At 42.7% G+C, this 23959-nt stretch overlaps 1 protein-coding gene across 1 annotated transcript in view; it reads left to right on the top strand.

Annotated features, from left to right (window-relative positions):
• The window catches only part of IQCH (IQ motif containing H), a 147180-nt gene that overhangs the window by 78999 nt on the left and 44222 nt on the right, over positions 1-23959 (top strand). Inside the window, 2 exon segments of the mRNA XM_032593614.1 lie at positions 11417-11537; positions 15899-16185. Of these exon segments, the coding sequence (XP_032449505.1) occupies positions 11417-11537; positions 15899-16185 (408 nt within the window).

The raw sequence follows: 23959 nt of genomic DNA, 5'->3' as shown, positions 1-23959 counted from the left end.
ACTAAGTTGGAAATTTAGGCTATTTCCAACTTTTTTTTTGATAGTAGTTGGAGGAGGGGAGGAAGAATGAGGAGGAAGTAAAGATTTGTTTTTACTTTTGGTTTTTATATACATTTCTTTTTACTTCTGCTGAATTACTTCCATTTCCTTCAGAGAAAGACTCGGGAGTAGAATACTTCATGGCTCTTGTTACACACTGCCACATTACTCTCTAAGAAGGTCGTGCCAATTTCCAAGGCTACTTGCAGAGAATAAGTATACTAGTTGTGCCACAACCTTACCAGCACTGGATTATTATGAACTGTTTGCATTTCTTAGATGTCAAATGCATCTTCTAATTGCTCTTACTTGGTTACTAGCAAGGGATACTTTTTTCACATCCTTATTTATTATTTGCCTTTTTTTAATGTATGTTTTTTAAAGTTTATTTACTTGTTTTGAGAGAGAGAGACAGAGAGACAGAGACAGGGACAGAGATTGAGAGCAGGGGAGGGGCAAAGAGAGAGGTAGACAGAGAATCCCAAGCAGGCTCCACACTGTCAGCGCAGAGCCCGATGCAGGGCTTGAACTCACGAACCGTGAGATCATGACCTGAGCCGAAATCAGGAGTCGGGCCCTTAAATGACTAAGCCACCCTGGAGCCCCTATTATTTGTCTTTTATATCAAAAACACAACATCTTGATATTAAGAGAAAAATCCAGGTTTTCTAGGTAAAAAAAATCTAGGGTAATCATTTTCCCTAATCATTAAACTACATATGATTATTTATTTTTTTATTGTTTATTTTTATATATTAAAACCTTGACCTCCTAGATTATGTATTTAGTATCTGCCAGAATATTGGTCTACACATGAGATTAGGCATTTTCTTAGATTCTATAAATTTACACTGTTAAGGTCTTGATGTTTCCCTGTATTTCTCAATAATAACAATAACAATAATAATTATTATTAGCATTGTAGAATAGCTGGGGGTGCCAGGCCTCTCAGCACTTTACGTGAATTGCTTCATTCAATCTCATAAAAACCCTGAGATTTCTACTCATTTACTTCCACACCACTTTGATAATTATTTTTATTCTGTTTACAGATGGAGAAACTGATGCTTAGGTAGTTAAGTAACTTGCCCAAGCTCACGTAGCTAATAAATGATGGTGCCTAGCTTGGAACCCACATCCACTCCTCTGGCGCAGTGTTCTTGCCACACCAAGCTGAGACCTTTTAGAAAAGACTCCTTGTTTGAAAATCTTGGAGCAGTGTTTACCTCCACCCCCCCCCCCAATCCCTGCCGTTGTGACCCACTGCCCGATGGGCAGTTTTTCTGCTTTCTACAGAGGCATGGGAAACACCAACATCCCTGGAACACAGTAGCCATTGTGCTGGAATTTCTTTCCTTTCCTGGTTGACAAGGAAGCTGCTGTCATTTTCCCTGAAAGGCAGCAGGCAGGGAGTTCAGAGGGCACATACCTGAGAGCTGCAGAAGAGCCCAAGCCCTCCTGGGCAGTCCCCGGGGTTTAAAGCTTTTGTAACTCAACTGCCTCACACACCTGCAGATGTTCTTGGGTGATGAGAGTGAGTTTTAGATATGCCCTTTGATTGTTCCTGGGGGTGGCTTTCAATGCCTTCCTCAACTTAATACATGAACATGATCATTTTAGTAAGCGTATAAATTCTCACAAAGCTTAGGGCAGCCAAACTTCAAGATCAAATGTAGCATTAAAAACATAGTGGGCATTTAAAACCTTGTTTTTTGGATAAGCAACCACATATTTTGTTTGTGTTTTTTTGTTTTTGTTTTTTGTTTTGTTTTTTAGTCTCCTGTTCCAGCTTGACCTGGTAAATTCCCTCTTAAGCTGAATGAGTGTTGGAATAGGCTAGTCTGAATAATTGAACATTCAGGATAAGCAGGAGGTGGTCTAGCTCCATGGGGGTTCTGTAGCCCAGGCACATCAAGGTCACTAGGGGGGAACCATGGGAAATCACTCTGCTCTCCAAGTCTCTACCTCTTCATCTGTAAAGAGGGATATATTAGTACCTGCCTTGTGGGGGAGGGAGGGGGTGACAATTAAATAAGATACCCCTGTGAATTGGCTAGCAATGTACTCAGCACACAATAAGCCTTCAAGAAATGCTACCTGTTATTATTAATATTACCATAAAACTGTATTACAATTAAATTGCAGGTAACGTTGAACAAGAATGCACAATTAAATCTTCCTCTGGTGATTCAGAAGTTCTTTTTGCATCTTGTAGCCTTCCAGAACATTGTTCTATGCATCAGTTATCGTTATATAGGATTGTGGCTGTCGAAGATACGCGATATTGACCCAATTGCGCCCACCCAGTGATTTACCGAATAATGTCTTTAAAAGAATAAACCTTGACAGCAGCCTGGTTTCCCATCACTTCAAAATAAAAGATAATTCCAGTTATTTTAATCTTCCACATGTCGAAGAGAGAGGCAGTGACCTGATAAAGTGGAGCTTATTCTGACCACGAGATTGAGACCCAGTTGCTTCATTTTCTGGTTCCAGTTGGTGTCTTTTCTAATTAGTGTAGCAGCACGTCACCACAATTGTTGGAAAGCTTTAATCATTTACATATTTTTCCTTATCTCTGAGAATGACTTAGAATGTTTTCTTCCAGTTCAATGGTTATTTTCACAAAGCTGCCAGGGTTGAGTTTGAGGTGCTTGCCTGTGCCTGAGGAAGATGACAGGAGAAGGAAAATTGCCTCCCCAAGTAAATGAAAGCCGGGTCCCCCTTCCGAGGACCTATAATAACCAGCTACACAAGCTGTTGGTTTGTGTGTCCTATTGATTTAATATGCTTCTAATCAGTACATAAAGCTATGGGCCTGCAGTGTTAATTTTTCATATGCTTACAAAGTACCCTTTGATTTTCTGTCACACGTTAATTACAGCATTTTGCCATTAAATAGGAAGCTTTGTGTAAACTAATTACTAGGTAATCATTGTCTACTGCAAGCGTGCTGTTTGTACCTTTTATTTTATTCTAAAAATGCACAGATCTCACAGTCTGGAAACACTCTACCTTCCAGCCATTAGCTCTCACTAATTCATAGCATTATTGTGGTGAGAGCGTAGGAGTTGTAATTGTTGTGGTATCAGAGCTGTTAATTACCGGAGTAAACAGTTGAAATGGTGCCAAGGTCTATTGTACAAGGCAGAGAAAAGGAGGTTTAAATGTTACTCCCACCATCTGGGGACTAGGGGAGAGGCAAATGCTTGAGAACAGCAGTGAGGCGCTATCGCCGCCTCAGCTCCAGGGTTGGCGGCCATATGGATCCGGAATATTTTGAATCAATTGAATTTAACTGCCAGTTTTTCGCAATAACAGCGTGGAAGGAAGGAATAAAGCAAAAGATGAGAGAAACGAGAATTGGTTAGTGTTTTCACATCCAGGAAGTCCCCCTTGGAGTTCTTTTGGAAATATCTGCTTTGCTGAAAACCACAGAGCAGGCACGGGTATTTGGAACAGATTCAGAATGAGTTTTACTCTCTGTCTACGACTGCGCCATTTGCTTCTGGTCGTCTGTCCTCAGTGCCCCTGGGTGAGAGAGGGATGCCCTTGAGAAGACTCGGACTCTCCTGTCACTGTACCAAATCCAACAAAAATCCTCACTTTTGGAATTCACTGATTTATTACCCTGGTATTTTCACCAGCATGGTCTGCAGAAAGAAAACAATACTAAATTGCACAAAGCTTTCCTATCGGCCTCAAGTATATACATCTGTACTTGTGGAAATACCAAAGAAGGTAGGGCTCTCTGATTAAAAGAAGTAAATGCTTGCCCACTCCTTTTGCATAAAATTAAAATAAAAACTCTCTTGATGGTCTCTCATTTCATTCCACAAATTCACTCCTCTCCTCTATACTTGAATGAAAAAAATCAAAGTCCAAAAGGCACACATGCTTTCTTCTGTTTTCAGTTGCCAGTTAAAGAGCTTTTCTCTCAACCGACGATATTTCTCCAACTGGTAAGAAAGAGACCTATTACCAATATATTACCAGTAATAATAATTATGGCTACTTCCACCTTACAGTTGATTTTTAAACAGCCTGGTTTCTGCCTTAAAAGACTGCATAATCTTTAAAACTGTGATCTGTGTTTATTTGATGTCATTCATAGTTCATACAATTCCCTTCAAACCCATTTTCCAACATTAAAAATATTTTTAAAAAATCTGCCACTTGCAGCTGTAACTACTTTCCAATATTATTCCTAAACCATGAACATATTCTTCTTTTTTTAAACCACCCTGGATTATTTATTTTTAATTATTCCTCTAGCAGATGTTGAAGGAATTCGGGGTGTAGTGTAAACAACTCCTTTGAAGACAGAGATCACAGACTGCCACGTGCACCAGGAACCAACCAAGGGCAGCGTTTGTGGGGCTTTCGTGACAGCAGTTTTGGCCCTGGGGGGACACGTTTCCTGCTTTTGTGTATGTGCGGGAGTTCAATTAAGAATTTCAAGAAACGCTTAATCTTTATGTATTGAAACCCCCAGCATGCAGCGCGACAGGGTGTGCCCAGAAAGAAAACCACGGCCCCCTGTGAGGAGCGGGAAAAGAAACAGCAGTTTCAGTGCTGCAAAGTTGAAAGGGAACGAACCTCTCTAGTGTCTCTGGTCGGGGGCGAAGCAGTTGTGCTGAGCTTTGGAATGGAGGCACAGCATATGTGCCTCAGTTGGACAAAACGCTTCTCAAGTCAAATCAACTGCTAGGCCTGCATGTTGGTACAAGGTGGAGGCCTAGATAATGAGGGACAGACTCCTCGAGAAGCAGCGAGTGGATAATGCTACATAAGTATGGAATTATATACCGTATTTTCACCATTCTGTTTAATGAGAGCCGCCACCGCAGCGAATCACTTGCCACACAGCCGAAATGGGCCATTAGCTATCAAGGGAAAATTGTCTTTGCCGCTTTCAGCAGATGGAGCAAATATTTTACAAAGCAATTTTACATACCAAAAACATTTGTGTGCCTTGGTAATGTTGGCTGTTTTACATTATGTTACCTTCTACAGCAGCATAATTTTCCATCTCATCGAAGGCAAAGTTGGCATTTTTGATTTTTAAATTCTCAATTAACAATTAAACATGGAGTATTAAAGCAGTCCTTAAACTTTAAGTAGGTGTGGGAAGTAGTTTATGACTTGCCGGAGACGTTTTCATTTTTTCTTCATCTTCTCAGCATATTTTTGCACGCTAAAGAGGGACTGCTCCTAATGATCTTAATGGAGAGAAATGAGTGAAAACTTCACTACCGACTGCAGAATGAGAGTAACCAACGCACAGATGATCAGAACGTTTGCTGGCTTAAAGCTTCCAGCACGGATTGTGGGTACGTGGTTTGGCCCGCCCACGTGTGTCTGCTTAAAATGTTTAAACTTCAATTAACAGAAAATCTGACTCAAAATGGCTTGATTATCTCAGCCAACTGAAAATCCAAGGATTAGTCTGACTTTGGACAAGGCTTAATCCAGCAGCGCAACACCGCTAAGGACGCCATTACCCCCCACCCCTCCTCCTGGCACATAATGTCTGTTCCACCCTAAGGCTGGCTGTCCACAGTGCTCCAAGATGGCTGCCAGGGGCTCCTGGAGCTTCTCCTTGGTCAAGACAATAGGAGGAAAGAAAACTGGAGTTGAGGGTGAGTCACTGTCAATCGCGGCAGTTCCTAAGAGGAAGTTTGGGACATCGTGACCCTGAACAGGGGGACAAAGATGCTGGGCAGCCAACAACAGATGTCCACTCGACCACTCTTTCATAAATCTGACGGCACAGACTCAGCATCACATGTGGATGATCTCATCTGACCCAGATTGACCATTTATACCCACTGATGGCAGTTTCAGAAACAGATCCCATCGAACTACGGCGTACTGGTAGCAACTGGACTTGAATCCCAGTGTGCCACTTCATGGCTGTGTGACAGGAACTGGGAATGATAATATCTACTCAGAGAGTGGCTTTGAGATAATAAATACAAAAAAAATCTCTGGCACAGGCTTGCCACATGGTAAGCGTTCAATAAGTGAGAGCAATTATTTTACCTAAACGGTGACTACAGTGATAAAATGCATCCTGAGCCCAGCAAAGCAACCTTTCTAAATTCACCCTCAAATTTGGAATCCCTCCCTTCTCTCCATCTCTGTGCCACTAGCCAATTCAAATCCTGAGCATCTTTCACAGTGCCCCACACTTTACCCCTGAAAGAGGCAGGAGGGCTGGTGAAGGGGACTCACCCAAGAGTCAGAGGCAGCCAGAGAGCGCCTACATGAGCACAGGAGTCCCATCCCCTCTTCTGCGAATGAGGCATTTAACTCATTTAACCACGAGGATGGTCCATATGGTCCCTCTCAACACTGACAATCCTGCTTAGTTTTTTAGGTCATTGCTCTGCCCTTTTGACCCTATACCACCCTCCATTCCACATCAGAAATCTTTATAAGGAAGAACAATCTAGCTAGGTCCCTTGGTTTCTCCTTTGAACACCACAAACAATGTGAGACGTGAGAGATTGGAGGTGATTAGCCAAGAAGTTATTTTACCTAATTTACCACTGCAGGTCTAGCAAAGAAGCTTCTAAAATAAAATGAGTTTTGGTGGGATTGATATTTAGTACATTCTAATTTGTATTCCTTCTTTCTCCTTTCCCACCCTCACCAATAAACACACACACACACACACACACACAATTTACCTGGGAAAGTTAACTCTCTAGAGTTTGAAGTAGCTTTAGTCATTGAGGGCAGTATTAAATTGGATATGCCAGCAGCTTCCCCGGAGAGATCATGAATTTCCTTCAGTCAAATATCTCTTCCTTCAAATGTACACTGTCTTGATAGAAATAGAGAGTGAGCTGAGAGGCAATGCCTATGCTTGATAGACAAGATTCTCTAGGATGCACTGGTCTGGCAGATTGAGGCCCTGTGCCCTAGGCTACTCAGGTATCCTGGAACCTTCCAAGGTCCTGACGATTATCAATGCACACTGAGGGTAAATGTGGGTGTTGGAGAAAGGGTGACAAGCCTGTGCAATGGCAAAGATGGGGCTGAAGTTTCTCCTGGATGGGAATTGCTCTAGAGCTATATCAGCTCCACAAAGGCCAACAGCTAATGTGTGTTGGCAGACCCAGTGCACTCATGATGGAAGGAAAATCTGGAATTCTGACTTTTTTTTCCAAAGAGTAAAGTGAATTTTTCTAACATCTGCTTATCACCCACAAGATACATACTTTCCTTTCCACACCCCCAGAGTCATTAGCTCTAAATGATCTACTCCATGTGGGTCATGGGATCTCTCAAATAGACTGGGGTAGTCCACCACCTTGATATGACTTACTGAGGTGAAGCCTTCTAAGTACTCATTTCAGAAGCTTGTAGGATTTTGTAGGATAGAGAAGACACCCACCCCCAGTTGCTGGCCTCTAACAGACATTTTGCATATGTGTACACACACACACACACACACACACACACACACACACACACACACAATTTGGGAGGATGAGAAGGGGGCAAAGAAAGCAAACTAGCATTCATTTCCACAACCTCCACTGTTTTCTGTCTATAGTCACATGTTAAAAATCACCCAGTAACAGGGGTGCTTTTATATGGAACGTCAGTTTGCTGGCTTTTCTCGAATCTAGGAGCTACAGGTCTTGGTGGTTTTGTATGATTTGGTTCAGGTTGGTAGGGGTGAGGGGGACACTTCTCTTTTTGTTAGTACTAAGGCCATTCTTAGTATGATCCTCATATTTCCCATCAGAGGCTTTCAAGATAAATGAATGGAATAGTTAATACCCTCACCCCATTATTCCAACCCATACCGTTTTCTTAGAGAAATAATCATGGCCCCCGGCTGCCTCCATGTGCCTCACTGTCCCCTAGTGAACATCACCCCACCAGTGCCTTCAGCTGTGTACTTGTCTTGACGGGACACGATTCATCCTCCAGATTCCTGCAGCAGACTTTCCTCTAGGAAATTTACCCCCTTGCTGTGGCTTTGTGCACAGCAGAAATGCTGCCGCGCGGGCAGAATGGCTGGCTGTGTGAGCAGAGGCAGTGGCGGCAGCTTGGCACGGTGTCCAGATGCCTCACACAGGCCACAGCCTTACAAGTTAATTACTGGCCCTCACATAGCATGTTGCATCTGAGGTGGCGCTTCGTAAATGTCACCTCATTTGTCTTCCCGATGCCCCTCAGAGGCAGGGAATCCCATAAAATCCACCCAGGAAGAATTGGTGGTTCTTAAGTGGTCATCCCCCCAGGTGGTTCCTGGGCAGCAAGGAGGGAGCCTGTGGAGACGTTCCACATTTTCCCCTATTCTGTAACTTCAGCTGTTCGGGGCTGGGTCCGTGTTTACCACTGCCATGAGTCATTCCACATTTAGGGTTCCCTGTGCAGAGCACTGGGGCAAATGAGCTCGAAGCCACTGGCCACACTGTGAGGGAGCCCCCATGGAGCTGGAGAGCACAGAGAAAGGATACCCAACTAGTGATAGAGAAGGCTTCCGGGAAGAGGTGTGACCAGAACTAACTCAGGACGAGGAGTCGGCCAGGGGAGGAAGTGAAGGAAGGCAGGCTGAGGAAAGAGGCTGAGCCAGCGGAGTGTGGGGCGAGGCTGGGAGCTGGAGAAGGGAGACCTGAGGCTACATGAGGAATCACAGGCTCACTCACAGAGGCCCCTCTTCATGCATTGTCTGGGGAGTTTCAACTTGATCCTCAAGTTGATGGAGATCTAGTTTCAAGATTTAGGTAGCAAGGCTTCCACCTGTTCCTTCACCGCCTCCTCTCCATCTCCACCTCTCCCCTAAAACACACAAACTCTTTTCCCCCAGTTCAGCTACCTACCAGGAAGGCCTGACACTTTGTCATTTTTCCCCCAATTACTTTTATTGTGGTAAATGCATATAACATAAAATGTACTGTCTAAACCGTTCTTTTAATTAAAAACAAAATTTTTTAATGTTTATTTTATATTTTGAGAGAGAGACAGAGTGCAAGTGGAGGAGGGGCAGAGAGAGGGAGACACAGAATCCAAAGCAGGCTCCAGGCTTGGAGCTGTCAGCACAGAGCCCAACACAGGGCTCAGACTCATGAACCGTGAGATCATGATGACCTGAGCCAAAGTTGGATGCTTAACTGACTGAGCCACCCAGGAGCCCCTGTCTTAACCATATTTAAGTGAACAGTCTAGTGGTGGTAAACATGTCCACAACACTGAGCAGCCATCACCACCATCCATCTCCCTAACTCCTTTCATCACGTAAAACCGGATCTCTGTAGCCACACAACACCAGCTCCCCATTCCCCCAACCCCTAGTCCCGGATGGGCACCATTATACTGTCTGTCCCATCATTTTGATACTCCTCATACCTGTAGTTTATTGATATATGCATGAGTGAATGAATGGATGAATTATTTCTCTTTAGACTGACTTGATGTGAATGGCCACACAGCAGATCACTGGGTAGATGGTTTAATGCTTTTCAGAAGCAGGGCAGGAAAAGCCCTTTAATCATGGCAGCATAGAAAGAAGTCTCTACTGTCCCGGGAGACAGCCTGGCCTGCAAAACTTCCCTCCTTGACCCCGAGCAGGGTGGGAATCGACAGCCCTGCTTCAGTGTCCCAGCTTTGGGGCACCTCATGAATCACAGACAATTGGTTTTCTTCGATACAGTAGAATGCTTTTAACTGAAACAAGTATAAAACAAAAAATAAAGGTGGGTTTGGAGGATGGTGTTCCAAGGAGCAAGGCAGAAGGCCAAGTTATTGGAACTGCACACTGTGTATGCTTGTTTATGATTTAGATGCAGGGCTTTGGAGACCCGAGGTGATGTCCAGGAAAGAGCAGAAGAAATGTGTACACTGTGCAGGATGTGGGAGGCAACAATTTGACAACGGTTTCCCTGCTTCCACCTCCCAGGCAAAGGTTCCAGGCCTCAGCCAGCTTCCCCAACCCTTTTGAACAGACCTCCAGCTGCTGCACAGTGATTCATCCTGAACGAGCACAGGCCAGGCACTCTCCCTTTCTCAAGGCATTTTTGTTCTGTGTGTCCAGCACTTACTAAACTAACTAATGGAACTCTCCCACCAGGATTTCCTGGATATTTCAGAAATTATTCAGATTATTTGTACCCGTCTAGAGTATATTCTTAGATATTTATCTTCTATTATAGATTTTTAGAGGGCACTGGACCCAGAATGAAACAGATATCCCAAGGAGCTGGTGGGGGTGAAAGGGGGTGGTGGGCAGGACAATCACTTTTTAATGTCAGGGAAATTGGAAATAAACGAGTATACAGGTTATTTCTAAGATTCCTCTCGACGCCGCTCACCAAAACAGCAGATTCTTTTCTTATTCTTTCAAACTACTGAACACTCATACATATATCTAGAAGGTCCTCAGCAACCCAAAGCAAGCCCAAGTTTTTCTTGTCAGTGTCCCATATTTTGAATATGAATAATGCCCATCAAATGGCTTTATATCTAGTGCCCTGCTCAACTTCGGCCAGAAATGAAGTCTGAAGAGGTGGGGTTCTATTTGAAAATTGTTAGTCCCAGACTATCCAGAAAAAAAAAAATGGTCCTGGCAACCTGAGGCTCTTTATATCAAAAAGGCAGGCATCTTATTCTTTAAGGAATTTCCACCTGTTTTCATTTTGACAGGAGGCTCTGTGGTTCGGGCTGTTTGATGATGGTAGGGGGCCCAGATCGTGTCTAGTCAGATGAGGCTTTGATCTTGTGGGGAATCCCAGCACCCCTCCCCACCTCACTCTTACAACCTGCTCCCATCTAAAATCCCACCTCTACAGTATCAGCCCTAAGTTTAAGGCTTTGCTCCCACGGCTGTGGGATGTGGAGGCCTCCCAACAAGGGGGAAAGAGCACAGCTTAAAGAGATAGAGGTGCCAAAGAAAGACCCTGCCAACTCCATAATTTCTCCCAGGGCCGGTCCTATTAGGGTAACAGAACAACAAACATTCGGGTCTGAAGGATCCTAGGGACTAGGTCATTAACCCCCCCATTTACATAAAGGGAAACTGAGGCCCATAGTGAAGTGGCACATTGGCCAAGGACACTCAGCTAGCTGGGCAGCCTACAGTGTGTCTGCGGCCGGATTTCCTGATGTCTGGACACAAGGCCGCCCTTTGGACACAACAGGCAGAATTAGCAGCAATATTTAGGGGCCAAATCACTTTGAAATGCGAAAACGGAAATGGCTGGAAAAATAGAGAAAAATTTCAAAATGGCTTTCTGACTCTGGGTAAACAGTAACCACATTTTTTTGCCTGTTGGAGGCCTGGTTTTTAATCACTCCACAAGCAGTTTTCATTTCTGTAGTAAAATTGCTTGTGGTTCTATTTAATTTGTTTCTGCAGGAGCCAGCTTTGGTGAAGATCTCCGAGGAGCTGGCGGGCATTTTAGCACAGCACGCACAGCCAGTCAATGAGAAACGGTTCCCGACGTGGAGGAAATTCCTCCAAACATTTCTCAGTCAAGGTAAATAAGACTGTAAAGTTTCTATTGAGGACTGGTCTACACAACCTTGAATTCTAGTTTTGGGTCAACCTCGCACCAATTTAAATACCTCGCATCTCTTGTACCGGTTTAGGTTAAGTGCTCCTACAAGCAGACTTTTTTTTTTTTTCTTATAAACTTTGCCTAAATATTTATTGTGCACTCAGCCTCTTACATAAATAGGAGCTGAGCACACCAAGTGTGGCAGGCATAGCTCAAGATTCGGCCCTGTTTTTGCACCTCAGACTTCCCCTGACAGGTGGGCTTTGGAGTTGGATGACCTGCTTATGGATCTCATCCATGACCTTGAGCAAGGTTCTAAAACCCCCGGAGGCTCAGTTTTCTCCCCTACCTACCTCATGGGGTTGCTTGGAGGGTTCAATGGAATACAGATGTGAACATCTTTACCGTGCAGCCTGACTCAAGATGGGACTTTAAGTGTTAGTTTCCCCTTCCTTTTTGTGGGAGGGAAGAAATGGTCCCCCCCTGCAGTTCTGAAGGCACTATTTCTAAATAAGTATCCTCCAGTGTCCTTTCCTCCTCCTCCTAATTCATCCTTATTCTCTAAGGACACCAGGAAGTCTGTGGATAGGGAGATGAATGGACTGAATGATGCTTGTCCGCAGTTGCAGAGGTCCCTATGGGAGTGGCCACACGCCCATGTAATGCCCCCCACTCTTAACAGATTACAGTGTAAGGCAGACATTCTTACCTGCTTACCCACATGAATGATGCAAGAAGGCTAGGATAACAGGCCACAGAAGATATATTTAACACTCTAATCTCTACTGTCAGGTGATAATAAAACTTTTTATATTAACATTAATATATAATCATATAATAATGTGAGGTCGGATAGCAGCAGCACCAGCACAACGGTGATATTGCACAGCGGAAATAAGATAACGAGGGCCAGAGTGCTTATTATGTGCCAGATGCTATTCTAGTCATATGCATATTAAATCCCCCTAACAATCCTACGAGGTGGGTACATTATCACCCTTGTTTTCTAGAAGGGGAAACTGAGGTACAAAAGATTAATAAGTAAGTTGCTCCAAATCACTCTGTGAATACATGGCAGAGCCAGTAAGCGGCTACCACTGTGTTGTTCCAGGTGTCTTGGCGGGATCCAGCGGGTACATTTATCAAGGAACACGTTCTAGCTCAGTGAATGAGAGAGCACCAGAAAAGATAGATGTGTGGCCTGTTGGAATACATTGGGCAGGCAGTGTGGACTGGGAGGGAGTAGTGAACGCTCTCTTCATGAATTATTTAAGCAAGGGGTCAGATGGTCAGCCGTCTGACAAGCATGCTGAAAAGGGGGTTCTTCACGGGTGCGGGGAGAGGGGAGATGACACACGCTCTCCAGTGTCCTCTCAGATCTAAACTTCTGTGATTCTACCAATTTCCACATGCACCCACCAACAGAAGAGTAAAAAGGAAAGAGTTAACCCCATATGCATAAATGGGAAAGAACAAGGTCCCTACAACAAAAATAGACAAGAATAAGGGGTTCTTTTTAAGTTAGGAGGGGAGGACCATGAGGATCTCCAGGTCCATCCAGGATAGGACTTAGGAAGTTTCCAAATCTTCCAAGGTCAGCCTGCAAACCCTCCTCTGATCTATCTCTTTTCATGGGAGCTTTGTAGCTTAGAAAGGGTTTTCCCAGCCACTGCCTCACCTGAGCTGTATAACCACAAGCTCAGGCTGTCCTCAACTTCCTATTCATCTCCATCCTTTCTTCCAGCAACGTTGTAAACACAGTGCCCATTTATGGGAAGCAGAACAAACTTTATTAAGCTAATTTTATAGATGAGAAACAGCCTCAAAGCTAGGAAGTCACACAGCAAATATGTGGTGAGTGGGAAACACAGGTAGAGCCTACAATTTTAGCACGTCTCAAAAATCCAGTTCTAGTATGCCATGTGTTTCCAAATCTGTAACTGGCTCTGAACCCAGTGCATACAGCAGGCCTGCATAAATGTTTACTGACTAAAGTGGGCCGTCCCCCGCCCCCCCCCCCCAGGCTTCTTGATTCTAAGGCCACATCTCTTACCACCTTCCATTATTGCCTGTTTCATTTCATTTCTGCTCTCTCAAGTGTGCTTCTGGTCACAAAATGTGCCACAGATTCAACGTCTACATTGTCACAGGATTATCATCAAAGGCAATATATTTTTTAAAAAGAGGAATTAATTGCTTTGAAAGGAAAACAGTTAACAGTGAAAAGACTCTGGTCATAATGCTGAGAAGAAGGTACAAATGAGCTTCTTTGGAGTAAAAAAACTAAAGTAATCTTGTAAGTATAAAGGATAATGTGTTTGCACTGAAGCACTTGCTTTCAAAATATAGGTGACAGATAAAGCAACAAAGTTAACTCAATCAGAGAGACTCAGTCAGTGTTTTTGTTTGTTTTTGTGGATTTTGTTATTCTTTTGTTGCACTTACCTTGCTAATTCCCCCAACAACTCGTATTTAGGTACAGCACACACTAGTAGGTCCCATTTAGAGAAAAGCACATCTCATACTAACTAAATAGATAAATGTTTTCCTTCCAAAACTCAGCTTTCTTTAGGGTCAGCTCCAAACAAACTTACAGACATTTAAGGAAAGTGCCTTTTATATAAAGTAACAGATGTCTGCATTTGAGAAACGCTAAAATCTCGGGATTTAACCACATATGCTGTTCAAAGCCTGCGGGCAGAGGTCACCTCCTAGCAAACTTGTGAAATACGCACCAAGTTTACTTTAATGCTGTTGGCATCCAGAGGCTGCCCTGTCCAGAGAACGCTTAGTTGTTTTTACTTTTAAATTATGCTATCTTAAAAAAGGGGGGAGGGGGCACCTGGGTGGCTCAGTTGGTTAAGCGTCTGACTTCCTTCAGCTCAGGTTATGATCTCACAGCTAGTGGGTTTGAGCCCCGCATTGGGCTCTGTGCTGACAGCTCAGAGCCTGGAGCCTGCTTCAGATTCTGTGTCTCCCTCTCTCTATGTCCCTTCCCCACTCACACTCTCTCACTCTCTTTCTCTCTCTCAAAAATAAACATTTAGGGGCGCCTGGGTGGCGCAGTCGGTTAAGCGTCTGACTTCAGCCAGGTCACGATCTCGCGGTCCGTGGGTTCGAGCCCCGCATCAGGCTCTGGGCTGATGGCTCGGAGCCTGGAGCCTGTTTCCGATTCTGTGTCTCCCTCTCTCTCTGCCCCTCCCCCATTCATGCTCTGTCTCTCTCTGTCCCAAAAATAAATAAACGTTGAAAAAAAAAATAAACATTTAAAAAATTTTAAATTATGCTATCTTATTCTTTATAAATAATACTAATTTTTTTTCTATGAAAGATATATTTATGTATGTATGTATGTAAGACTTATGTTAGGCCTAAAAACAAAATATCACGGCCATGTAAGTTTTGTGGATGCTGCTAAACTAACTCACAAACTTAGCCAGGGCTCATATTGTTGCTGTGGCTGAGCATCGGGTTTCTCTCTGTGGTTTCTGTTATTCAGAGCAAAAGGTAAAGTATGATAAATTATAAAGCTGTCATTATTCGTAAGGATCCTTCCTCAAGAAAGGCAGCATCTCCTGACTCTATCTTTAAAAAAAAAAAAATACTTGGGGCGCCTGGGTGACTCAGCGATTAAGCGTCCAACTTCGGCTCAGGTCATGATCTCATGGTTCATGAGTTCAAGCCCTGCATTGGGCTCTGTGCTGACAGCTTGCTTCGGATTCTGTGTCTCCATCTCTCTCTGCCTGTCCCCTGCTCATGCTCTCTTTCTCATTCTCTCAAAAATAATGTTGTTTTAAAAAAAAAATGCTTTATAATTGGCTTTGCATAGGAATCCTTTGACATAATAGTGTTCTCTCATTCCTGATAAAAATCCTAATGCATCAAAACTTCAAAAAGCAGCGACGTTGAAACAGAGAAAGCACTTGTCATCAAGGTACAAACTGCAGACTATGGGCAGTTAATTCCCCCTGAGGTATTTGCCTATAGTTGTTAGGTTACCAATAGGCAAAGCCTTGATGATCTTATGGTGTCTTTATGGTGAATGAAAACTAACATTCATTGGGTCCTAGTCTATGCCAAGGACTGGGCTAAATACTATAGATACAGTATCTCTAAGATTCACAACAATCTGGTGAGGTAGGTTATATTAAGCCCATTTTGTAGATGAGGAAAAGGAAGTTCAGAGAATTGAAACTTCTTGCCCAAAGTTCACAAGACATGGCAGATGCAGGATCTGAGCCCCAGTCCATCTGCCAAAGCCTGGGCTTTTTCCTCCTGTGCTAAGTGGACACAATCCACACGAGAATGTCTTTTCACCTACTCCATGTTTTTCCCACCAGGAGGCGTGGTGGAAGCGTATCCACCTGCAGAAAGTGTCACCAACCTGACAGTCGACATGCTGATAGAGCCCAATGGAGAAATCAGAGTATTGTCAACGGGGGACCAGATTCATGCAGAAGGCCCCTTCATCAATTCTGGTACCACCATGCCTCAGACCTCGGTGGATCCCCAAGTTCTCAGTTCTTTGTGCCTCAAAATTGGAAATGCTTGTAAAATGAGACATGTGGTTGGTTACTTTTCTATAGACCTGGTGACATTTATCGATGCAAGCACCATGGAACAGCAGGTAAGTTGATGCCACGTGAAATACTAAAATACGTAAACACTCCATAACATCTGTGCCTAAGCAACAGCAACAGGGAATATTGGGGAGTTTCTCAGATTCAGTGCCCCTTGCGTGAGCTGACCCTGTAAATTCAGCATTTATGGGGTCTGTGCCTAAGGTCTTCTTGTTCAGGTACAGCTGGAGTTTCAATGACTGCATCTCATCCCCCCTAGCTCTGTCGATGGGGCCTCAATTCTGCCCAATCGTGTCTTATCATGAGTCTATCTTATGCCATCCAGGGATTGAACTTGTCTAAGACTTGTGCTTAAATAGAATGTCAATACCTAGAAAGGAGTTCAGAGTCCTTATTTCCATTCCTCTCCTTATCAGTAGTTCACCAGCAACTCAGGTTGTCAATTTTTTCTTCTAAAAAAATGTACTGGGCCATATGTCATCAATATACAAAGGTCTTAATGATAACATGATGAACATCACATGCCCCCACTCAGCTTAAGAAATAAAGTGGTACCAGTCCCATCTCCAGTCCTGGCATTCCTTGCCAACGCTCCTGACATGGCCCCTTGTCCTCCCAGAGGCTTACATTTGGGGCTCTGAGGCCTTTCTGTATCTTAATGCTCTGACAGCACATGGAGGAACCCATAAATTACTGTTTCATTTTGCATGTTTTTAAGCTTTCTATAGACTATGACACACTGTATAGTGTTATTATTATTCTATGACATGGTTTTATACATTCAATGTTTCATCTGTAACATTCTTCATATGCACGGGTGTGGCTCTGATGTAGAACAGTCTAATAACTTTAGCCTTTTTTGCTTTCTTCTCACCCTCCCCCAATTACAATGTTTATTTCCACTACTACTTCACAAGACTCATTTTGAAAAATGTTTAGTTCCTCCTCTGTGAGTGCTGGGTGACCAGACCTCTGTCTGCAGGGTGACATGGTCTCTGCCCTCCCTCTCTTGATATCCTCTGGCCATTCAACATTGTAAACGTACTTTAGTTGTTTTATAGGCATTATTCTCGGTTTTATGATTCTCCGTTTCAGTCAGATGATGGTTTCAAAGTGAAAGTTTATGTTTTGGGCAGCTTTCAGCTTGCTCAATAATCATTTTCCATTTGCCTTCCTGGGCCCTCCATCGGTTTCGCTTTCCTTTCTCAGGCTCGCACATTGAGAGAGAAAAGGACAAACTGAAGGGCATCTATGAACCTACCTGGGGCGGATGGAGGACAGAAGCAATGCCCTCTGGTGAAAGAGCGGGGTGGCAGGGAAGCAGGGGACACTTCCCTCCCCAAATATTTGTCATGAGAAAGAAGGACTAAATCTGTGATCCCTCGGGCGGTAGGAGGATGGAACTATGGGGACTGTTGACTTGTGATTTCTACTCATTCAAGTTTGGTATGGGGAAAATTGCATGACAGTGAAAGGGATGTTCAAACACAGAGCTGGTCCTGTCCCTGGGCTTACTATCCTTCTAGGCTTTGGGGATTATGGTCCCACCCTTCACTTGGCTGGTCCCATGTGTCCTGCCAGCCTTTTCTCGCCTAACTCCCTCTTTTTTCTCTCTTCTAACCACACTGGCCTCTCTCAGTCCCCCTTATTCATCATACTACCTCCTGCCACAGGGCCTTTACATGTGCTGCCCCTCTGCCTGAAATGCTCTTACCTCTTCTTTTTCACCTTGTTAATCCCCCCTCCCATCCGTAATATTTCAGCTGAAGCCATACTTTCTTAGGGAAGCCTTCCCTGACCTCCCTGACAAAGTCAAATTCCCCTGTTTTGAGTTCTCACATCACCAAGTACCTCTCCTTCCCATCACGTTGCCTTAGTGACAGTTTTAAACTTATTTATATGATTATCTGATTACAGCTGTCTCCCTCTGTAGACTGTAAGCTCCTTGAGGAGAGATATATGATGTCTGTTTTTGCTCCCCACTCAATTCTCAGCACTGTTTCTGCCCTGGCCCAAAGGAAGTGTTGAGTCAGTATGTGTTGAAAGAATGAACGAACAACAGAGGAATTCCAGCAGGACACTAGATGTGCGGCCAAGGTTTTTAGAGAATGAATTCAGGCATCGGTTGATGGACAAGTAAATATTAACCGATGATTCTGTGATTTGATCACATTATGACCCCTCATTGTCTCTTCCTGTTAATACTTGAGTATATGGTCATTTGTGTTATGATTTTCAACAGAACAGCATTGGAGGAAGTGCTCAGTGAGTACACCAAAGGCTGTTTCTACATTGGCAAGGGAAGTATATTAGCTCTGCGCGTGCGTGTGTATGTGGGTCAGTATGTAATATAATAGAATAATATAATATACACCAATATATAATGAAATATAAGTATACATATATGATAAAAGTATAAATAATATAAACACAGAAATAAATATAATTTTGGGGCAAAACATATTTTGGGGCAAAATCACTGACATACTCTCTAGTCGTTTTGCAAGTAACATCACTCCAGGAAGCATCTTAATTTCTCTCCTGTGGGCATGCTGTGTGGTACCAATGAAGAGACTGACATATTATCAATGCCTCATTTTTGCCAGTCTAACAGGGGGAAAAATGTTACCTCGTCCCTCAGCATTTCTTTGATTTTTAGTGATGATGCACATTTTTTCATGTTTGTTGGCTCTTTATATATTTTGTCTTACTTGCCTTATCATATCTTTTACCCCCTTAAATTGGACTATAATATGATCATTGATTTGTAGAAGCTCTTTGTACATAAGCAATTCTTACCTCTTGGTTGTTATAGGTTATAAAAATGTTCTCATATTTATTGTCATTTGTGGCTTTCCCTTCTTTTTTTCCAGCCTTGTCTTCCACCATAAAATCATTATTTTTTCCTTTGTCATTGATTAGTGATATTTTATAGAAACGTGTTCCAAGAGTTCAGCAATATTTTATACATCATCAAATTTCCACCCACGAAACTCAAAAACCATTGCTAACTTTCTCCTGAGCCCACAATCATGGCGAGAGTGGTAATTTTCTATTTCTATCATGCTTTCTATATTTATTAGTTGGCAATCTACTACAGTAGTTTTTCCTTCTGCATCTTTCATTCATATATATATATATATATACATATATATATACACATACATATATATACACACACATATATATATATATATATATATACATACTAGTTGGAATTTGTGAGTTTCTGTTTTCTTCAGTCAATTGCATTTTGATGTTTTCCTCATTTTGATGCTCAAATTGTCCCAGATTTCACTCCTGGCAGAACTTCAGAGTGGCTCTTGTGTCCTTTTGACATGTGCCCATGATTCTTTGAGCACTGTCTAACTTTCTAGCACAAAGGGATATTCTAGGTTCCTCTTACATTTCCCTGTTCCAGACCTAGGATCAACCCAAGAGCCTTGGGTCCTTTTAGTGGAAGACAGTATTAAGATCTGGGCTCTTCGTGCTTTCATTGCTACTGCAGTGTCCCATGCTTCTGGTCTCTCTCAGTGGACAGAGCTTGGAAGTATATGTATTATATATGTAACACACATACACACACGAATGCATCTATAACTATTCCTATATCTATCATTGTATATATTTTATTTAAAAAATATTAATGTTCATTTATTTTATTTTTTTTTAAATTTTTTTTCAACGTTTTTTTAAAATTATTTATTTTTGGGACAGAGAGAGACAGAGCATGAATGGAGGAGGGGCAGAGAGAGAGGGAGACACAGAATTGGAAACAGGCTCCAGGCTCTGAGCCATCAGCCCAGAGCCCGACACGGGGCTCGAACCCACGGACCGCGAGATCGTGACCTGGCTGAAGTCAGACGCTTAACCGACTGCGCCACCCAGGCGCCCCTAATGTTCATTTATTTTAATGTTCACTTATTTTTGAGAGAGAGAGAGACAGAGTTTGAGCAGGGGAGGGGCAAAGAGAGAGGGAGACACAGAATCCGAAGCAAGCTCCAGGCTCTGAGCTGTCAGCACAGAGCCTAATATGGGGCTCAAACCCACAAACTGTGAGATCATGATCTGAGCCAAAGTCGGACACTTAACCAACTGAGCCACCCAGGCGCCCCATCAGTGTATATATTTTAAAACCATGTGTTCCTGCTAATCTAACGCTTCAGGATTCTTTCTAGACTTCCCCTTTTCCATACTTAAATATAAATACCTTCTCCAACAGTGAGAAACCAGAGTCTCTTTATCCTCAGTATGTGTACTTATTTGCTCAATCAATTTATTTGTTCAGTGTACCAGCCTTCCAACCAACCCTGCTGTCTTCTTCACCTACCACATCTGTGCCCATTCCTGCCCCTCCTGTACTTGGACACTGAATGTTGTCATTTGTGTTTTATTTGTAATGTTCTTTGTCATCCTCAAGTTTCAAATAGTTGAATATAGCTCTTTTTTTTTTAATTAGTATTTTACTTTGAGCTTATAGCTTTCTTTCTCTTATCATCGGTTTTCTCAGCTATGAAGTAAGTTAGCTTATCTGACTTATGAGAAACCTTCCCATGCAAAAATTATGTATTTCAATATTTTCATAGTACTTATTTTTATATTCAAAATTAATATTAAGAAGAGTAATCTACTTTTTAGAAATATCACAAGGAGATAATCATAAAGTTTTATGTATGCATATGTCAATCAGAACATTATTAAGGATAGTAAAAATTTTCAAATAAGCTAAATTCCAATAATAGAGAATTTGTTAGGCAAATTATGACAGAGCAATAGAATTGAATGCTATGAAAATAGTAAAATGAAACTTCATAGAATAGTTGGAACGGTAAAATGCAGAATACAAAACAACATATGTAACATGCTAACCATTTTATAAAAAGAAAAAAAAACCATATATATGCAGAGCAAAAAGAACCTAAAAAAATACACTAAGAAGTTTCAAGTCATCATTTCTGGATTGGAGGATTGAGGGTGTGGCAGGCAGAGTAACGGCCCCCAAATGTGTCCTAAGCCTTGAAGTCTGTGAGTGTTCCCATATGCAGCAACACAGCTATTCGATTAATTTAAGGATCTTCAGAAGGCAAGATAAGCCTGGATTATGCAGGTAGCCCATATAATCACAAGGGTTCTGCTGGCTTTGAAAACAGGAAGCGACAGTGAGCCAGGGAATGCAGACAGCCTCTAGAAGACAGAAAAAGCAAGGAAACAGATGCCCCCCCAGTACCCCCGGGAGGAATAAAGTGCTGCTGACACTGATTTTAGCCCAGTGAGACTTGTGACTTCCGACCCATTAAGTGACTAAGTTTATAGCAACTCATTACAGCAGCCATAGAAAACTAATACAGAGTGATTTCTGTTTTGTTCTTTGTGCTTTCTGCATTTGCATTTTCAAAAGTAGGCATTATTGGGGTGCCTGGGTGGCTCAGTCTATTAAGAGTCCGACTCTTAATTTCAGCTCAGGTCATGGTCTCACAGTTCTTGAGATCAAGCCCCATGTCAGGCTCTGTGCTGGCAATGTGGAGCCTGCTTGGGATTTTCTCTCTCTCTCTTTTAAAAAGTAAAAATTATTATATGTGTAATCAGAAGAAATATATGAATAATGATAACTACAAATCTGTATAGGATGTAATAGCTTACACTTTCACATACATGACCTTATATATACACATGTCCTGCAATAGACGAGGCAGGCAGAAAACTGGGATGGCAGCATCTATCTCAGATTCTTGCTCTCTGGTTCCATCTGAGCCCCCATAACTCACCATGGTAAAAGCAAAGGGGACTGGAAGCCAAAAAAAGAGAGATAAGATGACAATGGTGCACCAAGGATGGCCCCACAACTGTAAATCAACTCCAAGTAAGAGTGTGGAAAATCCTGTTTAGCCTTAAGGAGATGAGGGTGAGGTTCTAAGCTAGGTGTATGGAAGAAAAGTTTTGGAATACAGGGTTTAAATATTGGGAACATCAGCCAGAACACAGGGTCACTGGAAATAAAAGGAAAAGGGTCAGTAAATGAATCACAGGGATGTAAAGTACAGATTAGGGAACGCGTCAGTAATGTTATAATAACTTTGTCTGGTGACAGAGGTAACTAGGCTTATCACAGTGAGCACTGAGTCATGTGTGTAAAAGTCAAATCACTATCTTGTACACCTGAAACTAATATAGTATTGTATACCAACTACACTTCAATTTTTTTTAAATTTTTTTTTAACGTTTATTTATTTTTGAGACAGAGAGAGACAGAGCATGAATGGGGGAGGGTCAGAGAGAGGGAGACATAGAATCTGAAACAGGCTCCAGGCTCTGAGCTGTCAGCACAGAGCCTGACGTGGGGCTCGAACTCACAGACTGCGAGATCATGGCCTGAGCCGAAGTCGGCCACTTAACCGACTGAGCCACCCAGGTGCCCCTACACTTCAATTTTTAAAAAAAAAAACAGTAAAAAAGGCCAGTCCCTGGGAAATGGAGGTGGTAGGAGCATAGTATAAAACCACTCCCGCCGGTAGATTCATGTCCAAGATTCCAGTACCCTAGGAATGAGGCAATTCCAGGCTTTCAGAGACTCCATGCAGAATACACAGAGCTACAAGGTAGCCACGCTGGAGGTCTGGCCTTCCCACTGAGAGGAAAGGCCCTGTCCCATATCACCATGGTGGGATCCAAGCCTTAAACAAAGAGCAGCAACTATTCCCCCGACGGGTCCTGGAGCCAAGCCTCCTTTGATGGGTGGTATCCACTGGGTTCCAGGAGGGGCATGAAACACCTACCAAAGGCCTCAGATTAAAGAGAGACTGATGTGTTCATTAAATAAGTACTTTCCAACAGCTTACTCTGGCCCCATGCTAGCAGCTGAGAGAACAGAGATGAGAAATAAACAAGACCTGTTCCCTGTCATGAGGAAGCTCATTTCACATCCATCACCCGATTTCATCTGATACACATGCACCACAATCGTTTTTTATTCTTACTCGTTCCTAGGCATAAATATTGCCCTCATGAGATTTGTAAATCCTCTAGAAAATGCACTGGACCAGCTGCTCTGGAAAACAGTGTGGAGGTTCCTCAAAAAATTAAAAATAGACCTACCCTATGACCCAGCAATAGCACTGCTAGGAATTTACCCAAGGGATACAGGAGTACTGATGCATAGGGGCACTTGTACCCCAATGTTTATAGCAGCACTCTCAACAATAGCCAAATTATGGAAAGAGCCTAAATGTCCATCAACTGATGAATGGATAAAGAAATTGTGGTTTATATACACAATGGAGTACTACATGGCAATGAGAAAGAATGAAATATGGCCCTTTGTAGCAACGTGGATGGAACTGGAGAGTGTGATGCTAAGTGAAATAAGCCATACAGAGAAAGACAGATACCATATGTTTTCACTCTTATGTGGATCCTGAGAAACTTAACAGAAACCCGTGGGGGAGGGGAAGGAAAAAAAAAAAAAAGAGGTTAGAGTGGGAGAGAGCCAAAGCATAAGAGACTCTTAAAAACTGAGAACAAACTGAGGGTTGATGGGGGGTGGGAGGGAGGGGAGGGTGGGTGATGGGTATTGAGGAGGGCACCTTTTGGGATGAGCACTGGGTGTTGTATGGAAACCAATTTGACAATAAATTTCATATATTGAAAAAATAAATAAATTTATAGTGATTAAAAAAAAAGAAAATGCACTGGACATTGCATTTTTTACTTCTTTGTGATGTCTAACACAATGATAGTCACATGATAGCCAGTTGGTTGATGGACTCTTTGAACTTCTAGAATATCCAGATCTGCTGAGCTTACTTACTCACTTCTGGGAAATTC

The sequence above is a fragment of the Lynx canadensis genome, chromosome B3 (assembly GCF_007474595.2).
Source record: "Lynx canadensis isolate LIC74 chromosome B3, mLynCan4.pri.v2, whole genome shotgun sequence".
Classification (NCBI taxonomy): domain Eukaryota; kingdom Metazoa; phylum Chordata; class Mammalia; order Carnivora; family Felidae; genus Lynx; species Lynx canadensis.
The sequence above is the reverse complement of the archived record's forward strand: the minus strand, read 5'-3'. Positions and strand labels throughout refer to the sequence as shown.